The sequence below is a fragment of the Athene noctua genome, chromosome Z (assembly GCF_965140245.1).
Source record: "Athene noctua chromosome Z, bAthNoc1.hap1.1, whole genome shotgun sequence".
In the NCBI taxonomy this organism is placed as follows: Eukaryota; Metazoa; Chordata; class Aves; order Strigiformes; family Strigidae; genus Athene; species Athene noctua.
Genome location: NC_134077.1, coordinates 22549887 through 22570439, shown reverse-complemented (window position 1 = coordinate 22570439; position 20553 = coordinate 22549887). Strand labels below are relative to the sequence as shown.

Sequence of the window (20553 nt, the reverse complement as noted above, 5' to 3'; positions counted from 1 at the left end):
CAGGGTCCAAGTGTGTCACGGCCTCTGGACTGAGTGTAAGAGAGAGCAACTCACAACTGAAAGAAACTAAACATGAATTCTTTGCATCATAGTACTTCTATTCTGAACCCCTCCCAAGGACCAAGGCAGGCCAAAAGAAAGTTGTCAGCCAGCTTTTGCTTAAAGCACAAAAAGGCATAGATACTACCTACGCCACCCATTCTCACCTCTAGCTGAAGGTGGGATCTCCCTGCTGGTCTGAAACAAAGCCCAGCTGGTCCTGATAGACCTACCCTGTCTAAGACATGTTCTGCACTCTCTTTCTCAAGATCTTATTTGCTCAGACACAGAGAAAAGGGATAAAGCACATCTGGTCCAGTACTGTCCTAGAGCTATGCCATCCTCCCCAAATATGGAGGACAGCAAAGCATGATGCACACAAGCTGTAGTGACCTTGCAGTGGAACCTATACACTATGGATGAGTGTCTACAAGGCTTCCTCTACATTTTCTTTCCAGTGCTGTTCCCATCCTGCACTGATCTCCATACGGCTAGGACGCAGGGTAAGATATGAACTATATATGCTGCAGGTTTTCCTAAGGTATAATAAATAATACTTTCCAACACTTAAGAACAGAGCATTGCTTTCTCCACACTTTTAAATTCCTAATTTCTTTTCAAACTGATCTTCAGAAATTTTCTGCATGTGTACATTTTAGTTTCTATAGACTAAAATACATTTCCTTCCTCATCCCACACCTTTAAACTTCTTCACAGGTTTGAAAAGCCTGCAAGTCCTGGTGTGACCCTGTTGTACACAAGTATGACCAGCACAGGATGCTCTTCAAAAATGTTATAATGTGAGAGCAAGTTAGTTACCACCACCCAAGGCTGTGGGTGTAACCACCTGTAATCCCTTCCCTAGTGACAGAATGAATTGACTCATCCTCAGCCACAAAGCAATACAAACCTGAGGGAGGACAGGCATACTTTCCTGCTCTGGAACAGACCAAAACCAGCATCTTTGCTGACACCACAAGGATTGCCATCCACATAAGTAAAAGCACAAATTAGAGTGGAAGTGAGTCACCAGCGGGTGGGGCAATTTAACGGATATAGAATCACCTACACCTAAGCAGTCAAAAAACCAAGGGACTGGCACAAGAGGCTGGCTAGGTTCAGGGAAGACTATATTTTAACATAATAATAATGAACACTCATGAGGAAGACTGTTTTGCAAGGAAAGTGGATAATGGTCTGTAAGTTGGAAATTGAGGAAGAAAATGGGTATCCAAATTAAGAGAACACAGAAATGAAATTTATAACAGAACTAATACAATACATGCTGCAATACAGAAAATCTGTCAGTTGTGTAGATCCATGTTCTCAGAACCCCTTAACCACTAAATTATATGTTCTTTGTTTAGAAATAAGCATGGCTTGATCCCAGTTGAATCGTATGACAGTTGACCTGACATAAGATGCTCACAGCTACTCCCAGTTTCCTCCTACACAGTTTGATCTGCAAATGTAACTAAAATACTTTCTTGTTCTTCAGCCAAATCACTAATAAAAACTCTGAGTAGTTCTGAACTTTGACAGACAGCTGGTGGATCCCTCTGAATGCTCCCCTCCAGTTGACAGGGTAACATTTCTGACTATACCAAGAACAGTTTCCAATCTGCTATGCACCCATACAGCAAAATCATAATCCAGTCTTAAACTTTGCACACAAAAAGGTCTAAAAACCATGGAAGTATTGCCCACTCAGAAAACAATTTTCATAAGAACCTACCTTGTCAAATTAACATCAGTTTTCACTCATTACCTTGTGACTATACTTCTATGTTCTTACTTGCTTCCCTATTTTTCTAGCACCCATGCCAGTTAACCTGATCCATGGAGGGCTTTTGTCTTTTGAGGTCACTAACCACTCATGATTTAGCCAGGCCAATTTATTGCTACACTTCTTAGCCTTTATTCACACTAGGGTAATTTGTACTTGTGCCTTTAACAGTGGTAGGAGGTACAGGTATGACTTACCCTACATACCTTTTAACTTACTCTTCTCAGACATTCACAGGATCTCCTGTTTTCTGAAGTTACTGAAGCCTATTTTCCTCAAGTAAATTGTTTTCATTTTACTTATTTCTCTCCCTCCTTAAAGATTGTTACATTCCACATCTCATGGTCATGTATGTCTGATTCTAACAGTGAGTTCCATCAATTAATATAAAAGAGAACAAATCAACAGAATAAAACGCAATTTGAAGACTTTCATGAAAAAGTTTCACCATCAATTTCTTCTTTGTGTGGGGAAGTCTTGCTTGCTTCTTTGAGTTCTTTCATTCTGGTGATGATGAGGGGTTAGGTTTTTATAGATCATCTAGAGCCACAGCTAGTGCACAATGTCAAATATATGTCAGTAAATTAAACAGAATTCTCAAAAGTAGTATTTTCATGCAGAATTCTGGTAGTATTTTTCATATGCACTCTCCTGTTCTCTATTTACATAAAAAAGGACAATAAGGGAGACTTAACTGACTGTGAATGACCACGTTTAAGGAAGATGTGGCATTAGTTTTGAATATCTCAAATTTCCCTTACTTTCATTCCAAAGATAGAAGAGAGCATGAGAAGACTGAAAAAAACCATCAGCTTTTTCCCAGATACTTTTTTTTCTTATTCTGCTTTTTAATGATTTTTTTTTTTTAAATACATGACTTTTCCCAGATAATACACATTTGATTGGGTTGGATCAGAGCAATTAAGAGCTTAATAGCAAACTAGTAGAAAGCAGAGGAAAAATGGTGAATATGGTTAGGAAGTATTAGAGATTCTGTAAAAGTTCTAGCTCTTCAATTTGTTTCAAGATGTCTTGTATAACCTTATGCTATCTAATAGATTATCATCTTCATTCCCGCTCCTGTGTCAGTTCTAGCTTGCAATTTATTCTTTGTCAGGTCATTTTAATCCACCTTTCTATTAAAGTTTTTTACACGAAGGTCAAATAAATGACAGTGAAAAGTTAGCAGCAGTAAGAAAGAAAACAGGGAGACTGTAACATCTATTCCTTTTGGTGGCAGTGAAACATTACATCAGTGCAAGCTGGTGGTGCAGAATTTTCAACATATCAAGACAAAAAAAGTAAGACAAGAATAAAAGAGAAAAATCCAGTAACGGAAGAGTATTGATAATTCAGTAGACCTACATTGTGTCATCTGTATCACTAAAATAGACTTAACGTGCAAGAACCTTAAGATTTAGAAGTGCTGTTCTCAGTGACTTCAGCCAGAGTTGACACTACAGAGCATTTAACAGCCAGCCCTCCCTGCTCAAAGAAAAATCAACACAACTTCACCTCTAAAGTGTTATACTCAGTATTCCTACAGTGCATCCAAAGAAGAACTGAGAAAAACAAAGGCAACCACAACAGGTTCTTAGATACAACTATTTCAATCCATTAGTAACTTTAAAAGCCTCTTATACTGTGCTCGGGCTGAGTTCAGTGGCTAAATCTCACCTCTCCTGCCCTCTTACTAGCACTACAACTACTGTATAATTAAGTTCTGAATACAGAGATGAGCCTTAAAGTTTCAGCAGAAAGCTTTCACTGTGAAAGTTACGCCAGCATAAATTCAAGTATCAAGTAAAAGACTGCTCCTATTTCTTATAAAACAAGTCATTTTTAGCGGTAAAAAAGAACTAACACTACAGGAATCACACACAAGAAATCTGATTCTAGTTTTTATTGCTCCCATTATGCTAAAAGACACAGCCTTTTGCACAACCCCCAAAAGTCAACATGAACCCCAACAGTGAGGAGAACAAAAGCTGAAAGCAAGATGCAGAAAACCTGGAAGTGCTAGACCATCATATTAACCCAGAGGAAAAACACACTGCTGACAAAAGGGTGCTCACATCTTCTTCTCAGACACTTGTTTGAGCAGACCTGTGAAGGGAAGTTGCTACAAGTATACTTGAAATTGCTAATGTACAGGGTCCTGTAGAGTAGTAGGACATGTAGTTTTAACGTTAACTATCACTTGTGTTTTACTAGCTTTTATTTTTCCCGTATTTTACTGCAAGGTATGTAATTTCATTTATACTTTTTCCTAACTACCCTCTATAGTCATTACCCACTTGTAAGATGCTTTGAAACTTTTAACTCCTTGCCTAGTAAAGACAAGGCAGACCTTGGACAGTCTGAAAAACTCCCTAAGTACATCCCTAATAGCAGGAACCTAAAAACCAAGTGTCTAAGAAGATGCCAGTGTCAAGGTTAAGTGACTGCAAGCTGATCTAAACTAACCTCCTTGGAACAAACAGGAGCTGAAGGATGGATGAGGTAACTCTATGACCATATGTGGACATGAGAAACCTAAAGTTCAACTAACAGACAGTGTGAGAAAGGCTGTGTGGACTACTAAGGAGGGGAGAAGACCCTCACTCTATTTTTACTACGCATGCTCAGACTATGTAAATGAATTCTGAGAATCCATTAGGATAAGACTGCCTTTTCTAAGACATCTGATGCATATGTATGTTTTTTGTGTACATTAGTCAGAGTACTTTATTAGTAAATGTGGCAGTTGTGGTGGAGCCAACGCCAGTGCTGCCCAGCACTGTGAATAAAGAATACCTGCTCAAGAGTTATACTCAATCCTGACTGTTGAGTGAAGCTCTTTGTCTCACCTACTTTAAGTCACTGCCAGCAGTTTATGAATTTCCACAGCAAAACAGGTTAAGGAAATTGCTCTGAAGGCAAAATACCTCCAGAAGACATGTTTCCAAAGGGAAACTGTGTACCCCTTCTTTCCCTTCCTTTTAGGAAGGGTACTGACTTAAGTGGGTGAACAGTCTGTGACTCTCTGCTTCTCCTTGTACTCTGAAGAATATCAAGTAAAAAGTCTCCACAGCCTGGGGTTGCTCTAGTTGATGCAGTCATGCAAAACATATGGAGTACAGCAAGCAGAAAACCAAGCCTGTGAAGGGAGAGGAAACAGGCCCGTAAAATATGAAAAGCTGCACCCTTTCCTTCGATCAGAACCCGCTCTTTTTTGCAACAGGCCAGCAGCAGCCATACTGCCCTGCTGACTGTGGCTGGACAGCAGCAGCACGCTCGTCGACCACGCGCGTGCAGTTAGGGCACCTCCCGGGAAGCTGCCTTCAATAGGTTAGACATACCTGCGCGGCGTCAGCACAGCATCTGCAGAGAATGGCATGAGGACAGGCTGTAACGGCACCCTCAGGAGTGCAGCAAACACACACGCACAAGGATGCATTTAAAAGCATACGCCGAAGCGCCCGGTAGCATTCCGGAGAGCCAGCCCGCCTCCTGCTGCCCGCCCGCCTGCCGCCGGGCGACAGCCACGCTCCCAGTCCTCTCGCTGCCTGCCGTGGGGCGGGACACCTACTCGCACGCGCGCGCACGGCGGCTCGGCGCGCACGTCTGACCGCAGCCGCCCCCGCCGCCGGCCCGCCAGGCCCCGCGTGCCTACCTGCGCGGGTCTCGTGCTTGGGCAACCGGTAGTACTTGTTGCCGAACTGGTCGGTGCCCACCAGCTCCTTGGCGGGCCCGAAGAGCCGCAGGCGCAGGGCGCGCAGCGCCGCCCAGGCCCGGCCCATCCCGGCGGGCGCGCGAGCGCGGCCTCCCGTCGCCAAGGTCGCCGCCGCCGCTCGAGCCCCTCCCCCGTCGGGCTGCGTCACGTGCGCGCGCCCGCCCCGCGCCTCGCCCTGCCCAGCTGACCACGCTCCCCTGCGGCCCCGCGCCGGCCCGACCCCGCCCATCGGCGGCGGGCATGCCAGCAACGCCGCTCGCCATTGGCGGAGGCCGGCCTGCCCAGAGCTCATCTGGGCCACCCCTGGGCCAAGATGGCCGAGTCGCGGGGACCGCCGCCGCCGTTCCGCCATGTTGGCGTCCCTTTGGGCTCGTCAGACTGGGCTTGACGACCCAGTGCGGCTGCGCCGGGCCGAGGCCACCCGGAGGTAGCGGGGACCGGTGGGGACCTGGGGCGGGGCCGCGCCGCGCCGCGCGGGGAGGCTCCCGAGCGGCCGCTTCGGGCCGGCGGGGCGGCAGAGCCTGATGCAGCTCTCGCAGGGAACTCTCGCCCGACACAGGCTGGGCTGACCTGAGGTGGCTCCCGGGGCCGCCCTCGCTGCCGCTCCGGCCGAGAGCGGGGATCTCTGCCCTGCCGGTGCCCCGCTGTGCGCCCCCGGCGCGGGGAGCTGGAGCGGAGGAGCCCGGAGCCTTAGGGGTCGGCCTGGGCTCCCCGGTGGAAGCTCCCGCGCCTCTGTCGTGCCTTGCCTCGGAGTTTCCGGTTTTTTGGTGGTTTTGTTGGTTTTTTTTTTTTCCTTTAAGTATGTTCATTAGCAGCCCTGGGATGGGCTGAGCAATGGTGTTTTAGTAGGTTGAATAGGCATACCTTGCTATTTTATCCGTCTCACGGATGTTTCGGTTTGCATACGGCTGTACATAGTTGTATTTCGCATCTTTTAAAACGGCTTAAATGACTTGCCGCTCTTTAGACTTGCTGTTGGGGGTCTGCGTCTAAGAGCCTAAGCTTTTTATATCAAGATTTTTGCCAATCAAGACGAAGCTAAGTAGGGTCGCTGCCTTTAGAGCTTTTCAGTTATCTGCTTATGTTTTTATTGATAGCGGGTTTTACAAAATAGTGCTATTGGAAGCTCTAATCATCTTGTGAGGCTAATTTTATATCAGATACTATGGTTTGAACGAAGTAGAATCTATGACTGTAGTGTTGGCATATAAATAAATAAAGAGGCTACTGCGAAATAGTAAAAGATACTAGTTGCAGCTCAGAAAAGTTTTTCTTGCAGACTTCATCATGTGGATAGTGTAGTTTTTAGTTAATGTTAAAGAAAGCATAACACAGTTTCCTTAAAAGAAATACTGTAACATGTTAAAGTAAATGAATCTGTCCACTAGGTGTCTGTACTTTCAAGTAGGATTCCACTTGGAATGATGCTACATGATAAAGCTTCAAAGTAACTAATGTTGTTGTGACTACAACTGCTTCTTAATGTTTGTTTTGCTCAGTGTTTTCAAATTAAAGTCGGTTTTTTGTCTCGTGTGTTGACCCTAAATGCAGTTTTGCTGTTTCTTTGAGCCTATTTTAAACATTTATTTCTCTCTTCGCTTCCAAACAACATAAAGCATAAATTTTTTTTTTCTGCCAGTCTCACAGGACTTATTTCCAGCCCTGTACTGTGTCTGCAAGTCTAGTTTTGCAAAAAATAACAGGGATGTGTTAAATGCATTGAGGAAGTGTGAAACTATGGTTTGAGCTGTTCAGAGTTACACAACATTCTACAATTCTGTGATTCTTGTTCATATCTCTATTTTTCTTCTTTGCTGTTGTTTTTAAGGGTTCTACGTTTGGAATTAAATAAAGATAGAGATGTGGAAAGAATACATAAGAGTGGTATCAACAGCCTTGATATTGAGACTGTTGAGGGAAGATAGTAAGTATATACTCACACTTTTACCTTCTAAAGTACTTAACTGTGTTTTGGTACTATGGATTTCTTTTCTTGATGAACCTCAATTATGTTAAGATCATGAATGTTGTAACTTGTGTGCTTCATTGACACTTTCAGCATGTTATCCGGTGGATCAGATGGTGTTATTGTAATTCATGACCTTGAAAACTTGAGCAGAGAACCACACTACATATGTAAAGCAATTCATTTTGTGGGAAGGTAGGTACTCAAAAATTCTATTAAAAGATCATAGTGATGTGTGTGACTAGCATTAAACTCACAAGTTTAATGTGTGTTCTTTCTTTCTAGGATAAAAAGACTGTAGAACACATTGTCAGGAATCTTTGAAGGCTAGCACAATGCATTATGTTTTTTGATATTTGAAAATAAAGCAAGAAACTTTCCTGAGGATTTGCGTGATTTACTAAATAGCAGAAGCTAATTGTTTTTTCTTGATTGTCTACCCTAACAGTTACAGTGTATTTACATAGGTGATCCTCTGACATTGTTTGACTGGATTTTTGGCAGATTGAAAGTTAAAAGGGAGGTTATTGATTGTATTCATATGGAAACTAGACAGGCTTGTGCTGCTGTAGACCACACACACAAAAAGTTAGAGTTAGTACTCCAATCTCCTGTTTTAACACTAGCAAAAATGTTTAAGAAACCCAACCCTCTTCCAGATCACAGTTCCTCACCTGTGAATCTTCTTACTGTTACATGTTGAAATTTGCTGTATCTAAGCCAGTAACTATGAGAAAGTAATTTTGGGAGTTGTAGAAATTTCTTGTATCCTGTGTATATAGTAATTGATTCTTTGAATAATTATGTGTTTAGTCAAAAGAGAAGTTATCTTTGCATAACCTATTCATGTGATTGGAAAAAATAATACAAATTTGAAGGTATTGGTTTTATTTCCCCTCTCTCTTGTTCCCAGCTTCACTAATAGCTATTAAGTTCACCAGGTGTTCACCAGGTGTTCATCAGGTACAGAAATAATTAATACTGGACTTAAGAATGTTTGAATGAAGACAGGTGTGTTACTGACAAAAACAGAACATATTTTCTAAATAGCAGGGTACTACCATACTGTGTGTATGACTCAAAGCCTTTATTGTTTTTTTTTCAGGCTTTCCCTGCAGGCAGTATAAATTTGCCCATTGTGGGCATTAAGTGTTAATTTCTGTAGTTGCAGCTTTTATTTCTTATCGGCTGAGTAGAGGCATAAATCATACTAGTAGAATCTGATTTTGTGTGACAGTGTTCTAAATGATAGGCTTATTATTGCTTAAAGTAACCATAGTAGGGTTTTTTGCCTTGATTACTATTCCCAGTATTCCTGTAGCTTCCTAGCATGTTTTAAATACTTATTGTAGCTAATTAGCTACAGAAAGTTTCAGATATGGGAATATTATTTATCCAGAGTCATATTTATGACATCTTAAATGAATTTATAATTATCAGTAAGAAAGACTTCTGATCTGACTATCTGGCTATATTTGTAGATAATGACATGTTGAAAAGTTTGCCTCTGTTCCAACTTTGCAGGGCACAACACAACTTGGGTCTCAAAGCTGCTTAAAGGTTAAGCTCTTGTTAGAGGCACTTTGGACCTGTTTCTGAACAGACTCTGAACTGGGCCTACTGAGGGTCTAGTAGTTTAGAACATCAGGGGAGTTAATTTCTGATGGTTGGCTGTGATTTATTTACCCACTGTTCTCATCTAGAATGTAGGACCACTATTGCAAAAAATGTTCTACTGGGAGTCAGCTTTACATGGTTTCATATGATCCATGCTGTCCTGTGGCAAAAGCTGGCATTTGAGAGTAACTGAACGGTACTAACTTATAGATAATATATAGCTGATGCTTGTGTGTAAGCTAGTCTCTTGTACCCAAAACCTGTCTGGGAAGAATGGCAGTGACCTTAGTATCCATATAACTAGTTCTGTGTTTTTCTTTGGTAGTAAAGGTTGGGATATTCAGAGTAGTTGGTGATAATACTGCATATAGAATGAACTGGGAATAACATACAACTGAGAGATGATGCCAGACTGAATGACAGGTGGCCACTACTAAGCCTAGCCAGATCAAAGGTTGTTCCTGCAGAGCTACTCAAGAGTCTTTTAGTTCATTCCTCAACTCTCTGGATTATGGGAAAATTGATTGCTTTGGTGCAGTGCTGAACACAGTCCAGTGTTGTGCATTTATATTTAATGTACATGGGTAATTAGTTCCATGAGTTTAGATTTTTCTGCACAGATGCCTCTGCAGGAGTAAGTTCACGTGGAATTGGGCTTGATTTCTTGGCATTGCAGGCACTGGAGATGTTTAGCTTGACCCTTTGTAGGGTAAGTGCAAAAAATATGTTGATTTTAGGCCTGTGATGAAGTAACAGGATATTCTAGAGTATGCCTGAGAGATAAGCAGTGTAGTAGTTATTAAGCTAAGCTTGACAGTTGCTCAGTGGCTCTTCCTGAGTATTGTCAGTGCTGACTTCAGGCTAACTCTAATTAAATAGCCTTCTGTGCTTTCTGGAAACCCAGGTAAACAGGAAGACCTATTAGCGTAGGTGTAGTGCCAGATTGTTCTAATTTTGGTTGGGATAGAGCTAATTTTTTCTTCTTCGTAGCTAGAATACTTCTGGGCTTTGTATTCAGCATGGGATTTGGTATGAGACAATATTGGTAATGTACTGATAGTTTTAGTTCTTGCTAAGAAGGGAGCACAGCCAGAGCAACAGAGTCAAATTGACCAATGGAGTATTCCATGTCATATAATGTCATGATCAATATATAGATTGAAGGTTGGCTGGAAAGCTTACCCTGTCCCTCTTCCAGGGTTGTGGTTTTGGGATTTTCTCTCCTCTGGGATTGCTAGCCAAGAACAGGCTGTGCATCGGTCAGTGGGTGGTGACCAATTGTACTGTGCATTACTTGTTTGTATATTTTTATTACTGTTATTACCATTATTGTTTCCATTTTATTTCAGTTAATAAATTGTTGTCTCAAACAACAAGTCTCCTCACCTTTACACCTCCAATTCTCTACCCTATCCCCTGGGGTGGGGGAGGATGAGCAAGCGGCTCTGGTGTTTGACTGCCAGACGGGTTTAAACCATGACACAGATCTATACAGAAGATCTGTATCTGCATTTACACAGTTATACCCCTGCAGTAGTTGTCTCACTGGAGGCCAGGACACTTGAAAACAATGCAAATTTAAGAGCTGAAGTGAAGAAATCTTGTGAGACCTTCACTAGCTGCAGATAGAGCCAGTTGGACTATTTGCATGTGTACTGCATCTGTCTGGGATGGAGTTAATTTTCTTCACAGTAGCTTGTGTGGTGCTGGTTTGGATTTGTGACTAGTCTTGATAACACACCAGTGTTTTGGCTATTTCTGAACAGTGCTTGTTTAGTGTCAAGGCATTCTCTGTTCCTCATCCTGCTCCCTCAGCAAATAGACTAAGGGTGGAAAACAGGCTGGGAATGACACAGCTGTGGGACAGCTGACCCAGATTGACCAAAGGGATGTTGATATCCATACCATACAAGGTCATGTGCAGCAATAAAACTGGGGGGGACTTTTACAGGGCTTGCCATTGTTGGGGTCTGTATGGGCATCAGTCAGCCTGTGATGAGGGTTTCCTCCTGTGTCACTTGTTCAGGGTTTTTTTTGAGTTGCTTCTTTCCCTTTTACTTATTAAAATGTCTTTCAATCCATGAGCTTTCTCAGCTTTGCCATTTGGATTCTGTCCCTTATCGCACTGTGGGGGGGGAGTGAGCAAGTGGCTGTGATGGTGCTTAGCTGCCTAGGGTTAACCCACAACAGCATGGTACTTCTGAGTCTGGGAGCATGGATCTGGGCACTGAATCTGGATCCATGTGGATCCAGCTCAGGTATGAGTGGCCTAACAGGTATGTGGAATGACCTGGATTGTTCAGAGACTGGTCAGATAGTTGAATCATATTCTGGAGCTGTCAAGATAGGCTCAGAGTCCCTTCTTCCCACCACTGTTAACGTATCATTAATTATATTGCATTCTGTTATTATGCATAGCTGAGCTGAAAGTTTCATTTTGTTGTTTTATTTCTCAATGTAAAAATAATAAACTCATCAGTAACTCAGTTCACTGATATCTGGTGACGTTAGTATACATGAATTTCCAATAGTTTTGTAACTGGAATTATTAGCTAATAATCATGAAATTTTTTTGAACCATATGTGGTTGGGATTTTTAGTGGATACATTTCTAAGAGTGAGATTCCACAAGTATAAGTGCTTTGTAGTGCTAGGTACTCTAAACATTAGAATTTTAAAATTTCAAGACATTAGTGACTTTTATGCCTCAGACTGTCTTAACTTGATAAATGCTACAGATACAATATTTTGAAAAGGTAAATAATCTGTAGTTTCTTGAAGTGAAGGCTCTTCAGAGTAATTAACATTGGTTGATTGAAAGTCAAGGCACTAAAACAACTAGTTTTTGAAAATTTCAGTACAAATTAAAGTTTAAACTGTGTTCTCAACTTGTCATTGAATATCAAGACAATTGTAAGATGTTTATCAAGACTAACAGATTGGAATCTTTTCCTTGATTTTAGGAGCCATCCTTATGTACATAGATTCAGTGTGGAGACGGTTCAGTGGTATCCTCATGACACTGGCATGTTTACATCCAGCTCATTTGATAAGACCTTGAAAATATGGGATACAAATGTTTTACAAGTAAGAGGACTCTTACAGTTTGCATGCTTCTTTGTATACACATTATTCCTCATCTGCAGGTCTCCTAGAGCTCAACAGGACGAAGCATCTAGGAGAATGAAAACCAGCTGGTAGGACTGTGGGTGCAGCAGCAGGGTGGTGTGGTTCTGGTATTCATGCATATTGTGGTCTGTTTCTAAAGACCTGAATGTCTAAACTGAATGACAGCTTGGAACTCTTGGAACAATTCCCTTCTGCTTTTTCTATGAACAGGAATACAGCTATTTGAATTTATGCTATGTAAACTTGTCAACTGAGGATTGAGTGCAATGATTATTTTTAGTAACCAAGATCTAAATACTGCTTTTGAAGGACTGGTGGTCTTGGCATTCAGGCTCATTAGGTCCCAAATTCAGCTATTGTGTTATAGACATGATTTCTAAAAACTGATGGAGAATGAGAAGGCATCAAGAAAATGCTAATGAAGGTAACTGGCATTATTAAAATAAACAGGTACTATAGGATATTAAGCTGCTTTGACTCACTAATCCTCACATCTAATTGTTGAACTATGAATTCATGACTGCAGCTTATTGTTTCCAATATGAATGTATTAATGGGTTTACACTTATGCTATTTGAATGTTGTTTTTCTGTGCAGTGAAAGAGTTTTTAAATGTTTGTCATCCTAGGGACACAAAGAATAAATTTTGACTTTTTGTGAGATGCAAAGCTGTATTTGCAGTTACTAAATCTTAAAAATGCAAAGTACAGTTCACTTTGCAGATAGTTCTGTAAGCATCACTTAAGACACAGTATGCATCTGATGGCTATTGATCTGTTTTGCCACCAAATGGTGTATTGGAAGACACTGACAACCTAGTTTTAAGGAGTTCTTTAAATATACAGTGTTTTAAAATGAGGTAACAAAAGCAATTGTGCTTGAAAGTAATTGTAGTGATTATTAAAGCAAATATTATATTTCAGTAATTTGTCACACAAGGGAACGACTAATTTTGTATGGGGTTGTTTCAGGGTTTTTTTAAGGACTTGAAGGTTATACGTGATGTCTGTGAATGACAAGGGGCTTCTAAATTTAGTCTTACATATCTCTTTCCTATCTCCATATTATAACCTTATTGTTTCCTGTTTTTTCTTGGTAGCTTTTTTAATTTTGGGGGCTTTTTTAATGATTTCCATTCATGGTTCTGGTTAGACAATTCTATTGGTCTTTCTGATCTCTGGCACAGTTGTTGTAATCTTGGAAACAGACTTACTTACTTGGTGGTTTGTGTGATCTGGTTTCTAACAAGAAGAGCTATTGTTCATATGTTAAAAGTAATATTTGTGTTAGTCTCATTTGTAGCTGTTACTTGAAAAATACTTAATGACCGTTTACATTCTGATAACATACTTGCACTGTGATTCATTTAATCTTTTTATTATCAGCCTGCAGACACATTCAACTTTGAGGGAACAGTCTATAGTCATCACATGTCTCCAGTTGCTACAAAGCATACTTTAATAGCAGGTATGTATGTATTTTTAAGAAATACCTTGTGTATTTTAGGCTTATAGTTAAAAAGCATGTGATACTCAGTAGGTTTTTTCCTTCCCCTGTTGTATTTTTTCATAATTAACTCATAAGGCATACTGTCATTGGTAAAACAAAATATTACTTGTTAGTCAGATCATGCCAATATCACATTTATTCTGAAATAATGCATCAATTAATTCTCCTAGATAAAAACTCCTAGCTGTAATTAGATTACTTTTCACTACATGAGTTAGCATTTGTTGTTATTAGATCCAAACATAATAAATTGTGTAAATAGAGGTGTGTATTGCTTACCTGTACACAGTTTAACTATGTTTAGAAAAAAAAAAATTTTAATTTTTCAGGTTTCATGAGTACTGTCCTGTTTATCCTCAGTTTTTAAATTTTGTTTGTTATATAATAAATTTACTTAGACCAAAAATGTAAATCTATTAATAGAATCCATTGCTCTGTCTAAATGAACAGTTACCCAACTAACATTTTTCTTCTAGTTCTTTGTCATTGCTAAGGTTTTGTTTTCTCAAATGCTGGGTTTTTTTTCTAGCTGTCTTTGTTTCTCTTACAGTTGGTACCAAAAACCCCGAAGTACAGCTGTGTGACTTGAAGTCTGGATCCTGTTCTCACATTCTGCAGGGTACTTTTTAGTCTGAAACATAAATGTTAAATAATAACTACTTTGAGTAAAACAAGTCCTGTAAAGAGACTTTGTATACAATATAGTCTTTTAAGTAATATGACTAACTTATTTATTACCAGTTGTGAAAGTTACACAGTGGCAGAAGGTTCTTCTGGATGTTAGTCTAGCGCTAATGAATTGGAGAATATAAATGTTAATGAATGAACAGTTATTACAGATATTTGGGCACTTTCATATATCAATAGTGATTAATATTTATTACATGGCCAAGTGTTGGCATTGGTTTTGTGTTCATGGAAATTCAATGTGGGGTGCTGTTTCTTTTTTTAAAAAAAAAAGAAAATGACCAATGCCAAACCAAAGAAAAACCTAAAACAAAAAAATCTTCACTGTTTTTAATACCCTATGAAGGTGCTTGCATGTATTTGTTCACAAGTTTCTGTATAACAGGCAAGATATTACTTGCTGTAGAAGAGTAGTATCTAATCCTTAGCATTTACCTAATTCAGTAAACATAGGGGTTTATTGTTCCATAATCTATTAGATTTTACACTTAATGAGAATTTGCCCTTAATGTCTTTCCTAATGTTTACTTTTTGGAGCATGAGTATATACAAAAGCTCAAGTTAAAGCATTTACAAGGTAAATCTTCATGCTTCAAACCATCAGAACAAGAGCCAGATCTGGTCTAGAAACTGTAGAGGAGTGTTAGCTCAGACACAGCAATGTGTAAATGCAGCTCAGTTTCTTCACTGGCCAACTCAAGTCTGAAAGCAGCTTCAGCTTAAGTGCTGTTGTGTGATGCAGAGCTTAAGCCATTAAGTCCTTCTAAACAGAAATTGTCTACAATGGGCATCTCAATGTTCAGTTTCTAAAACTGAGAGCACAGACACAAAATAGTTCTCTAGACAATCAGTTTTGGTTTCAGCAGGACTTCATAAATTTGACACAACAGTTTGTGCTTTCCAGGCACAAGCTGGTTGGATCTTTGTACACAGCATGGTACAGTTAGCTCAAGTGCAGTATCAGAGGAACAAGTGGAAGCAGATTATGTCTTCCACTAAACATAGTCTAATCATTCTTTACAGAACTTGAACCACTCAATAGTGTCTTGAATATAGGTCTGAATGTTTCACATAAGTAAACTCCAGCAGCTGAAATAGATTTAGCTGGATCCATTAAATAAACTACAGCCAAGCATTTAGCTCTATCTCCCATAGCATGTGTATTATGGAGATTTTTTTCCATCATCCAGAGCCTCACAGCCTATTGATTACTTCAATGGCAAATGAAAAGGCAATGAAAAACCAACTACTAGAAGATGTACCAGAAACAAGGTGGTTCACCACACACCTCTAAACTGCATTAGCAAAAATATATTTGTATAACTTCATGTGTTTCCATTATTACATGAAGTATGATGGCAGCCTTTCCATTTAGGACACCTTACACTTCCTGTTGTCTGTATTGAACTTTTTTAAACTTTCCAAGTCTTAAAGTATGTGCATATATATTATGTGCACATGTATTACTTGCCACTAAGTTGTGCTGGGTATGACATTGCAAAGACAACATGTATCTTAATATCTTAATATTTCAGACCCCATTGAGAGGGAAGAAATCCCAAATTCAGGATAAGAGTATTTGAGGACAAGCTGAATAAAGTTTTAATTTTAAGTACATATGGTAAATATACTTTTTATTGGACATTTTGAAAGGATTTAGAGTAAAACAAATGGAAAGTCCCTTCTGTATCTGAGATCACCTGTGCTAACACAAAATTTAATAATGGTATTTAAAATAAACTCAGTAGCTGTGACTGCTATGTGTGTTGCATTGGTAAAGCCATCTTTGTTATCAAGTTATATGCATATAATACTCCATGTATCACTTTCAGCTCACTGCAATCCCACCCAAGCAAGAGGAAGAAAGAAATAAACTCTAGTGCAAGATAATATATTTTCACAAAATCCAAATTCATATTACAATTTAGATTATTGTTCTGGATTGATGGATCCTATAGGACTAAGTATTTGCTTTTATTTTTAGTTAATTACACAAAATAGTGTGTAGAAACTTTTTCATATAATTTTAGGTCATAAGCAAGAAGTACTGGCAGTGTCTTGGTCCCCACGTCATGAATATGTATTGGCAACAGCAAGGTAGGGATGTTGCTGGGCTGCTATATGCACTAAAAATGTATGAAGGTAGAATTTTATGTATTTGTTACGCATGTGTTACAATTCAGATGCACTTTTAAAGTTAATCTTAATCATGTGCTTGAACCTATTCACAGTTTTGTAGGTCTTGCCTGGGAAAAACTAAACCTGAGGAGCTGTCCAAGTGATGTTTATTTTGTAGGAAGATTGTACAGAATTTTGAAACAGTAATTGCATTTTAAGGTATAGGAAAATGATAGAGCAATATAGAGATACTACTCACTGTTTGTTAGTGTGTGCATTGTTAATCTGGTTTATAACAAAATAAAACATGTTTAGCTCAAAGTACCATAGTGATTAATCATGCTCAACTATATCAAAGAGCATAACTCAGGTAGCTGACAGGTAGTAACTTTCTAAACTGCAGTAACTGGTAACTATGGATTATATGCTGATACTCCTGGGCTTTTTTTAATTCCAGTCATTTTTAGTCTAAAAAATCCTCTTGGCTTTCCTATAACTTTTGCATATATTAACTTTTCATTCTAACATTACATTTCTCAGTTTTGTGGTTGGTATATTTTTTCTTCTGAATTGCAGAGAGGAATGGCAGCTTTATACATTGAGAGTGAAATTTTAATAACTTGATATCAGAATTGCATACCCTTGGCTTCTGATTCTAAGCTTCTGAAAGGCTCAACGTAGTGGGTGAATTTTCTAACAGTGTAACTTGTTTGTTTGCTTTAGTAAATGAAAAATTGTTTCCTTGTTCTTCCATCACAGCAGTAAATTTTGTTCATTAAATATTGACTTACTGATGTCTCCCAAAACATTTTGCTTCAAAGTCATAGAACTGTAAACTGCAACTATGTGATCATGTTGCTTTATAATAACTGCATGTTAAACATGTTTCTTATGGCTCTATTACTCAATTCAGTACTGTAGTTGGACTATTAGTTCCTAATAACATAACTCTTGTTTTGCCACCTGCTAAGACAGATATGGGCAAGAGGTGGCAACACTGAGATAATGAAGAGGTAGTGAGGAGAAAGTGACTGGTATTGCTAAAAAGAGGATCTGGATAATCTTGAGTATCAGGAGATGTGACAGTTTTCCAAGACAGTTGTATGTTTGCTTGTGATCATGTCAGGGAAGGAAAACATATTTTAGGAGCTTGTGGCTTGCATATGAAACATGTTGAGATTTCTGTGATATGCAGCTCTTCTATAGTTTTGGCAGGAGATAGGAATCATCGGAGGAGAGAATTGTTTTCTGGGTGTCTTTCACACACTTCAGTTCCAGGCACTAGGGAAGATTATATACTCTTTCTTGCTCATTAGAACTGGCTTGAAGAGATTAGCCAGTAGAATCTGTTATCACCAAAAATGGACAACTGTAGGTTTTCGTAATAAGGAAGCTGTTTTTGACTCTGTTAAGAATATTTCAATGAACTACCTGTAGTTTATTGCTCACTTTACCATTATCTTAAACATCAGCAATATGTCTATTGTATCTCTTGGAGCATTGGTTTGCAGCAATGTAATGTTCAGTTGTAATAACACTTGGAAGTCAATAGAATCAATCTGTAGTGGAGAAGAGCACAAAAGAACAGATTAGTCATTAGCTTTGTCAGATGAAGCACAGATAAAGCAAACCCAACTGTTATTCCTTATTGGTTGGTATATGTATACTACATATATTCCTGATATTAATGCAGTGATATAACTTGAGAACACATAGGAAAAAGCATGTAGTAATTCACTTAGAAGACTGCTTATCTAAGAAGCAGTTTGACTTGGTATGTTTTCCAGCTGCAGATCAGAGATGCAGTTGGTGTTTAGCTGGTGTGAAAACTGATTTATGTGGTGGGTTTTTTTACAAAAGGACAATTAGGTTGCTGGGAACTGTCCAAAAAGTTTCGGTGAATAGATCTACATTGGTGACTCAGTGCATGGGAAGTGGTCTTATCCATGAATTTGCCTCCTACCTACACCTGTGGTGTGCACAGAAGTATACTGCTGGCATACTGTAATGCTCAAATCAAACTGCACATCAAGGTGTCTTACCAAGTGCACTGCCTGTAATTTTGCTGTCTAAGCATGCACCTAGTACCAACAATTATCACAGCTTTTCTTGCTGGCAAAAGAGAGTGTGAGCAAAGCATGAGCATGCAGCCTGGGAACCAGAATGAATCACAGCAGCCTGAATCTTGGTCTTTTTTCTCTTGTGCCACGCTGGTAATGTAGACAAAGCCAGTGAGTTCCTACAGAAGCAAGCTCACAGGTTTTTTTCTCTGCCATAGCACTGTGTGACAACAGAGCATATAGACCTATCCAGCCTAAAGTATGTAGCCAGCAATCATACTACAGATCTGAGATAGCACGAGTCTGAGTTCCCAGACAGCCATTACAAACAATGCTGAAATCTGTAGCTACAGTTTAATCAGCATAAGAACTGGAAGGTCTTACTAGTCTGTGCATGTATGCAAGGGTGTTATGTTGAAGACAAAGGCAGGTGTATTGTAGATGAAGACTCACTCTTAACTTTAGTGCCTGTAGTGTACAAGCTGTATCTATTAATACATGTAAATGAATGTCTGAAGTCTGTCTTTAAAATCTTTTCATGAAATTCTATTGGCTTGAATGTGACTGCATGACAAGCAGTTTGGTGTAATTGCTGGACCAGGGTGTGAGCCAGGTGGGTTGACTGAAGACAGTTATTGAAACAGGGTGCACACAATTTCCCTAATGTAGGCAAATCTGTTTTTCTTAGTGCTGACAGTAGAGTAAAATTATGGGATGTGAGGAGAGCATCTGGATGTCTGAGTACACTTGATCAGCACAATGGAGAAAAGTCCCAAGCATCTTCTGAGGCAGGTAATATGACTGGTGGTAATCCATATATAACTCAAAGTATTCTTATATTTCACAAATGTGTCCAATACCAAGACCAGCAAGCAAAGTAGTGCTAATCAAGTTGATATCTACTGTGTAACACAGGACATAGAATTTTATTCTGATACTTTTGTAGAGACAGTGTTTGTGGTTGGAGATCTTGTCTAGAGACATCTCCTTGGCAGCAGTGTTGTATCTGTTCTAAATGCTTTTCCTCCTAAAATGGAAATTTTGACACCTGTTTTATGGGTGGAAGAATTAATTCCTGCTGTAGAATAGGTTTCATGTAAACAGCAATCACTTCATACTTCATACGCTGTTCTAGTAGTTAATTACCCTCCTTTAAAAATAAAGACAACATGAACAAAATCCACAAAAGTGCATTGCTTTTCCTGTTTAAATTAGTCTTGCTTCCAGTGCAAGCTTCTAGAATATCTTTCTCATATGTGGTGCTGTAAAATAAATTATTCCTTTTATACTGCATTAGGTATACAACACAGTAAAAATTTATTATTAATTTTACAGGAAGCACAATTACACTCATTCCAGGACAGTCAAAAGCATTAATGGTGCCTTGTATCAGTTATTAGCTACAACACTAACATTTTTATTTATCTTTACATTTCCATACTAAAACACAAAATATCTAAATTAAACGGAAGCTTCTGAGTGTTGAATTACAGTGAATGAATTTTGGTCAGTTCTGGACAAAAGATATTTAATTTTGGCAGGCCAAAAAAAGTACTGTTACAAAAAAAGTAACAGTTACTCCTCTGAGGTAGAAATATATAGTATTTGGAACTGATTCATAAAATAGAAACTGTGTATCATGGCTATGAACAAAGGGATTTGCATAGCATAAATCACAGTGGTTAAAGCTAGAAGTCACTCTGACTTGCTATGTGCAACTTAAATTGCACATAGAAAAACAGATGCAAATTTCTGAAGGCAAACTAATTTCCCAAAATGTATAGTTAGAGGATATGAAATAACAGTAAGTATCTGTTTCAATAACCATGCTCTCTACTATGTAAATTATAGTGTGGTAATATAGATGTTTGGTTTTGACAATTTTAAATTTCAATGAAATTCAATAAATTACTCACATGAAGATGCT

The 20553-nt window shown here is 39.1% G+C and overlaps 2 protein-coding genes across 3 annotated transcripts in view; one reads left to right on the top strand and one right to left on the bottom strand.

Moving 5' to 3' along the window:
* Positions 1 to 5699, bottom strand: part of NDUFAF2 (NADH:ubiquinone oxidoreductase complex assembly factor 2) — a 71759-nt gene extending 66060 nt beyond the window's left edge. Inside the window, exon 1 of the mRNA XM_074933084.1 lies at positions 5481 to 5699. Within this exon, the coding sequence (XP_074789185.1) occupies positions 5481 to 5607 (127 nt within the window). The 5' untranslated portion in view covers positions 5608 to 5699. The remainder of the gene's footprint in view (positions 1 to 5480) is intronic.
* Positions 5700 to 5841: 142 nt separating this feature from the next.
* The window catches only part of ERCC8 (ERCC excision repair 8, CSA ubiquitin ligase complex subunit), a 30307-nt gene continuing 15595 nt past the window's right edge, over positions 5842 to 20553 (top strand). For both annotated transcript variants that reach the window (XR_012635639.1, XM_074933083.1), the window contains exons 1-8: positions 5842 to 5967; positions 7369 to 7464; positions 7600 to 7701; positions 12087 to 12210; positions 13638 to 13719; positions 14312 to 14380; positions 16479 to 16545; positions 19315 to 19418. Coding sequence is in view for 1 of the 2 variants with exons in the window: in XM_074933083.1 (XP_074789184.1) it covers positions 5891 to 5967; positions 7369 to 7464; positions 7600 to 7701; positions 12087 to 12210; positions 13638 to 13719; positions 14312 to 14380; positions 16479 to 16545; positions 19315 to 19418 (721 nt within the window). In the remaining variant the exon portion in view is untranslated. The remainder of the gene's footprint in view (positions 5968 to 7368; positions 7465 to 7599; positions 7702 to 12086; positions 12211 to 13637; positions 13720 to 14311; positions 14381 to 16478; positions 16546 to 19314; positions 19419 to 20553) is intronic.